Source organism: Pterocles gutturalis, unplaced genomic scaffold (genome assembly GCF_000699245.1).
Source record: "Pterocles gutturalis isolate BGI_N339 unplaced genomic scaffold, ASM69924v1 scaffold11402, whole genome shotgun sequence".
NCBI lineage: Eukaryota > Metazoa > Chordata > Aves > Pterocliformes > Pteroclidae > Pterocles > Pterocles gutturalis.
In genome coordinates this window covers 33,918-41,084 of record NW_010112982.1, presented here as the reverse complement: position 1 = coordinate 41,084, position 7,167 = coordinate 33,918, and the positions used below count along the sequence as shown (strand labels likewise).

Below are 7,167 nucleotides of genomic sequence, written 5' to 3'. Positions count from 1 at the left end.
GAATGCCGTTTCATAGGGAATGAAGTCGTATCCTCACACAGAAGCCATGGCAGTTTTTCCATGGCTTTAAGCAAATGCATGGTGCCCCACCCGCTTCTCCTTATCATATGCCTGCTGAGTGTTAAAAATCAGCTAGAGCTCCAAAGCAAGGGCACGCAGATTGGTTGTGTGACTGTGTAGAGACAACTCTTGAAAACCAGCTAGTAAGTAACCTCCCTTCATGCTTCTTGGCATTATGAATGGCACGCTAAAACTACCCTTAAAGAGTTGGAGAGCCCAAAGTATAAAGGCACTGCAGTGCATCACAGGGTGATTCCAAGTTAAAGAAGTGTTGTTAAACAACAATCCAGATTGAATTCCATACTTATTTGCCAGTCCCTGCTGCAGTCATCAAACCACACCCAATTTGATATTGATATTGGATCACATAAGTTTGTGGACGTGGAGCCCACCCAAGCAGCACGCTCACACTAAGCTCCAGCAAATAGGCTGGCTGTTCCAACGTACGCTTTCCTGGGTAGATGTTTTAAGGCTGTTTTAGCAAAGAGAGACCCCAGATACAATTTTAAAGATTCAGTCCACACCTCAGGCAGGAAAACATTCTTCTACAGAGGAACAGGCATTATTTACTTTCTTAAAGGAGTGACTGGAAAAGGAAGCTCTGAGGTTCGAACACAAAGGTTTGTTCATGCCTAAATTGCCATACACGTAAACTAACAGGGGAATTATCATGAATACCTGTAACTCTCAGTACCATAATTATGAGTTATTCATCCAAACATGAATGAATATTTGTATTTACTTGTAGGAATGAATCCATACAAACATGAATAAAATGAACAAAATTAATTATTCATACAAACACTAATCAATTAAGGGACATCATAAAAATTAATCAATGACATAAATCACAACTTCTTAATCCTTAACCAAATTATACCCACTTCCAGGCATAGTTCTTCCTGACTGTAGAACCTGGCCTAAGGGATGAGAGACCTTACTTTTAGGCATGCAGAGGGCATCATGGAAAGGGCTGTCCAACCAGCCTTAGGAAGAACTTTTTTCTGCAGATGGTGGCTCCCAAAGGCTTTCACAGTTTCCTGTTTTCAGAGTTCTGTCTTGTCCAAAGACAACTGAGGTTTGAGTGGAAGCCACAACTGCCCGGGAGAGATTAATTCCTTAATAAAGTCAATAGCATAAATTATGCCCCACGACTGAGGAGACGTCCCAATGAGTACAGTAAACGGAACACACACTGAATCCAGAATAATGTTTTCAAAGAAGAAGTCATCACAGAACCTGTCATGCAGGTTTCCTTACATCTGAGTTGCGCTGTAGGGGTGCTTGCTGGAACTTTAAACAGTAATACTGGCACTTGTTTCATCTGCATGGTAGCAAATCAGCTGGATACTTGTCCCGCCTCCCTCAAAACAAGGGCATCCCATCCTCCATTTGACACACAAAACAAAAGACAGAATTTGGAGCAAGACTTTGAGTGCTAAAGTGGTGGATATGGTAGAATCAAACAGACTACAGAATTTGAGCCTGAAGCCCTTCAAATTGCAGAAATCTGCAATGTGTGTTAGGAAAACACTTGTAAATATCAAAAGTAAGATCAAATTGCCTGCAGAACTGTAGTTATTATTATTAAATATATGGACTGTGGCATGCATAGCAGTCAACCAGCTCCTAGATTGATTATATTAGGCACTGTATAAACATTTAATTAGAGACAGGCCCTGCCCTAAGGAGACGTCAATTTCAAACATATGTTTATCTTTCCAAAATCTGGTCATTATTTTCTGTGTACTACCATCACTGCAGACCACTCTCCCACATGAATCAAAGGAAGAAAATTTCAATGCAGTATATGAAGTAAGTACATTTCAACATTTTGAAAAATGTCAGTGATACCTGGAGGTTAACAGAAATGGAAGAAAGTACTAGAATCCTTACACAGGAATAAAACAGACCATTTAAAACTCCGTACTGCCACATATTCTTAAAGAAGGAAACATGCATAATATCTAAAGTATTCCAATTTGAAAGCATGCCAGGCTATCGCCTCTTGACAGTAAGATGAGGATCTTCACAATAACAGCAAAGTGAATGACCACGTTGCTTGTCAGCTAGATACCTTTCCACTCCCTAAAGGTTTTTAGAGGACTTATCACCCTAAATGGTCTAGATTTCCTTTTTGGTCATCTAGTCTACATGCTATGCATTGTACAATTCTCTTAAGCAGCAACTTTGAAAAAAATCCACCCCAATAAACTGAGTCTCTTGTTTGGTAGTTCCGATATTTTCTCCTTTAATGGTATATAAACATGACAATTTTGCTTGTGTGAGGGTACACACTTTTCCAGGAGAAGAGGAGAGCAGGTCTCCTGCAAGGCAACAAGCACACATGAGAAAGATGATTCTACTGTTGTGATTTACTTAATCTTGTTGATCAAGGGCTTCTTTTCTTAAATTCATAGAGACAAGTTTAAAGAATTGCTAACATGAAGTGTTCTCAAAATGCAGCTGATGAAAGTGATAGATACTTCTCTTATATTTTGTCCAGAAAAAAGCATAATACTTTCTCAAAATGCAGCTGATGAAAGTGATAGGTGCTTCTCTTATAGAGAATTTTGTCCAGAAAAAAGCATAATACTTAACTATCTGAAATGATATAATAGAAGTATTATGCTGATTTTACAGAACAGTAATGAAGGCTGTTTTAAAACACCATGTTTCAATCAAGAGTGAATAAAACCCAGAATAACAACCTTATGTTCTGTACTTTTTTAAAGTCAGGTAAGATCCCGGTTCAATTTACAATATAGATGTACAGATATTTCTTCCACTCCTTCTGAAGGAGTTATGTGTTGCAGTGAGGTGATGGGAAGGAGGAATAGAGGGCAAGGCATGAAAACCTTAGGCCAACTTTGTCATCAAAGACCTGTAAAGCCAAAGCCTAAGGTGCAAAAAAGGCTAAGATCCATAACTGAATCATTCATACTCGCAAGAAACGTGATCTAGCAGAATACTGAAGAGAAAGCTGGTGGCATTTTTTTTCAGCTTTAGTTGTGCTTGTAATTGTAGCGTTCTACTAGATAACACCTAAAAACTTGATTTCTACTAACATTTGCGGGCCCTGTTTAATTAACTAGTATCCCAACCCTAACCATTCTATGATTTTATGATTCTATAAAGAATACGATGAGAATAGAGTCCCAAAAACCTTCTCAGTGGCTATGCCAGTTTACAGGGTTTCCTTCCATTCCTAGACGTACATTGCTTCCCCTGTGCTGCCTCAAGCTACTAAACTGCACTGCGTACCCACCTTCTCTACGAAAACAGCTTCCTTATCAATGAAATGTGATACCATTTAAAAAAATACTTCAGGGAACCAAAGACCAGTAATATTGGCATCTGTACTGCAGAAATTAATATAGTGTTTTAAATGTATTGTAGGTCCTTGAAGAAGAAGAATGTGGACAAGAAAAGCCTGGTAATATGGTTTTCTAGGACTTCTGAAAGGTATTTGATAAAGTCCCTCACTGAAGGCTTTTGAAATGCTTCATTGCCATGGTTTCCATATTAATAAATAATTGTTTAGATATAGGAAACGAGGGCAACAATAAATGGCCACAGAGGAGCGTCACTAGTAGAGCCTTGCAGGAATCTGTAGTGAATTTCACATTTTTCAGTAGATTCACAGGTGATTTGGGAGAGATGTTTACTAACGAGTAACAAAGTTTTCTGATGATACCAAGTTATTCTAGATGTCAAAGATAAGGGCTGCCTCTGAAGAACTACAGAAGGACTTTGCAGTACAGAATGACTGGGTCATAAAATGGCAGATGAAATTCAGTACTGATAAGTGTTAAAGATTAATAAATTAATAAAATCAGGAGAGAATAGCTCTAACTCCAACTTCAGAAGTGAGAGATGTTAACTGCAGATTTGGTTTTCCAAACACGGATTAGATTTATCTTTACTGAATGAGAAACACGGTGTCTTCTCATAGACAGGAGTAAAGAGTAGTAATAAAGAATCTAGTTTCTATACTATTTGAAACTACCTAAAATGACCAGTTTTGAGTAGAAGAATTTAACATAAACCTTCTAACTGCAACCACTTGCACTGGTTGATGGAGCCTACAGGGCAGAAATGCTTTGGTATTTAAGAATCAAGATTACTTCTTTTTAATCCTCTGCTTTCTTTAAAAGCATTTTAAGTCTATAAAACCAAGTTTGTTTAGAGTTATGTTTGTCTGTGATCTTAACCAGAACTGGTTCTCAAGAGCAACAGTCAGTCAGTCAGAATATAACAATTCCATTGAAGGTATAATTTACTTTCTGTAGATGACAGAAATCAACTTACATGATTTACAGAAAGAAAAAGACTACAGCCCAGAAAACCATATTTATTCCACAAAAATATTTCAGCATTCTGTGAAATAAGGAAGTACTTAATGACTGATAAATACTCTTAAATGCGGTGAAGATATATGAGGAGAAATATAAATATAAATGAGCTTAGAACAACTGCTAGCAACAGGTCCAGCTTTACTTATGTAAATGCAACAGTGACACTGATTTGACATTAAATGGGAATTAACTGCACTGTTGTCCAAGACAATAACCCACATTTTACAGGCAAATAGAAGGGAGAACAAGAAAACAGAAATCAGTTTAATTTAGAAATTTATTAAACATTAAAATGGACTCTGTAGGTGACATTGAGGGAGGACTGCTCTGTGCATTTCTCTGTATCAGACTCACAAAAAGTCTGTTTCCCTTAATGAAATATTTTCAACAAAGTTTAAGGCATCCTTGACCTACTGTGTCACAAGGGATTTTTAACAGCATGGAAAAAGCCTCAAAAAGGAAAATTTCAATGGTCCTTAGGATGGAGATTGTTCTTTTTGGACTCAATCGAAGTGCTGGTCCGCTGACTGCAACTGTGTAAAAACAATGCTTCCATCTAAGTTACAATGTAAGTGTAAAGACATGAGCTTTATTCGCTTCTTCTTCAGACTGCCTACCAAAAACTAAATTCAGCTAGCAGATTCTTGAATGTGTTCCAGCATCATAATTATGACTTGATTCAAAATACTGTATATCAAACCCATATAAATGTTCTTACCTTGCAGTCTAATTCTAAAAGCTGTGTAACAGCTAAAGCTTCCAGGTAATTATCTCTAAGCTAGATTCTGGTCTCAGCAAGACTTTTAAATCCTAACTGAGTAGCTGCTGTCATAAACTTGCTGTATTTTCAGAAGAAATTATTTCAGCTTCAGCTTTCAAAAAAAATTGATACTACTATAAATATATTTAGGTGGTCTTGGAAATACAGATTTAAAGAAATGACATGATTCCCCTCTTTATGTGTTTCCCTTTTAGAGAGAAAAACCTGTAACATTGTTTTCATAACCTTTCACAAATGTCACTCACAGAGTAATCATTCTGAATATTACATATCCCTTTTGACATTTTCAAAATCTACAGTAAGACTGAGATAATGACATCTATAATTAATCTTTTTAAATGGAGAATAAATTGAATGAAAAAAACCACAATTCTGACTCTTCCAACACTATTATTTCAGTATTACCAAGCTCCAAACTACATTGCCTTTCCCCTTTTCCAAAACTGTATTTGACTCTATTCATTCTGTATCACAAATGCAATTGTTCTGTATTAGCATGGATGCTGAATCATCTCAGGAAAATAGGACAAGGGACAGCAATGATACCAGTACTGGTCACCAATAAAAGAGAAGCTCAGTTTAACAGAGCATCTATTAGTATAGGTGTAGCATGCAGACTTAGGACTCAAAATACTTAACTAAAGAAGGATGATAGTTCAGAGTAATATTTCCTCAAGGTACTGATCTAAAGAAACAGGAAAGGACAAAACAATGTATCTGAGAGACTAGATGTTTCAAGAAAAGAAGGTTTAGTTGTAGTAGCATTATACTTGGGGTTTTAGTGGCATTACACTAGTACTAAAATAATGTATTACCTTTCACATAATTTTTCTGCCAAAAACTATGTTTGAATATATAAATACTTCAAAATTAATATTTTTAAATGCCAAAATTTTACATGCAACATTAATGAGGCAGAAGTCCCAATTCAGATAGATACATGTATATGCAAAGTAATGAGAACGATGATAGAAAAGCTATCTAGTGAATAAATACGACTGTAGAATAAACAAAAGAATAAAAAGAAACATAATTCCATAAGTTTCATTTGTTGATTTCTCCTGTCAGTTTAGATTAAGTAGTTTATACAGTAATGGATTTACACAATAAATATTCAAAATCAGGTAGAGAAAATGTCACCTCACATTTCCAAAGACCAAGAGCCACACTGTAATAAGAAAAACACTAACCAGACAGTTTATTCTTCCAGATTACTGCATGTACCAGGTTATTGAAGGCATAAGCCTTTTGGACTTATATCTTACAATTTATTAATGTTTGCAACCATCTCCATGTACAGCCTGTTATGTTTTATTGTTTAATTAGCAACTTGTCAAAAATCTATGCTATATAAATGAAATTTTAGGTATTTTTTTCCCCACATGTTCACTTACTTTTTATTGGGATAATGAGCTGAGGAATGACAGGAAGAATCTTGTTTCCACCATGTTCCAGCATGTCATGGATTCCTTGACGAGCAAAAAACTCATATGGAAATGTCATTTCACAAAGCCCATCAAAAAACAAAGGCAGATACCAATGATAGTCCAGCTTTTCAATCTCTATCTGAAAATAGAAAATAAACAAACAAATATATGCAAAATTTCAATACTAATATAATGCGATCGGGCAAACGGATAATTAATGTGATCTACACAGGTATGTTTAGTAAATAGTAATTAATTTTGTATCACTGCAGAGTATCATTAAGTCTCAAATATGGTTTATGGCCAGATACTGAAATCTAGAAATATTACACTTAAAGATTGAAAATTAATATGCTCCCATGTATTTTCACTTTCTGATGAGTCAGTACCAGCTTCTGATATTCTTGCTTATACACCTTACTTTGCAAGTTACCCACAAGAATCAAACCAGCCATTTTAAGAATAACAGTCTGTTTATTTCATAAAAATCTGATCTTTACATCTTCACTTGGACACTCAAAAGAACAAGTAAGAGAACAAA

At 35.9% G+C, this 7,167-nt stretch overlaps 1 protein-coding gene across 1 annotated transcript in view; it reads right to left on the bottom strand.

Annotated features, from left to right (window-relative positions):
- Window positions 1–6,759, bottom strand: part of PACRG (PARK2 co-regulated) — a 103,783-nt gene extending 97,024 nt beyond the window's left edge. Inside the window, exon 1 of the mRNA XM_010074282.1 lies at window positions 6,594–6,759. Coding sequence (XP_010072584.1) covers window positions 6,594–6,702 — 109 coding nt within the window. The 5' untranslated portion in view covers window positions 6,703–6,759. The remainder of the gene's footprint in view (window positions 1–6,593) is intronic.
- Window positions 6,760–7,167: the final 408 nt, after the last annotated feature.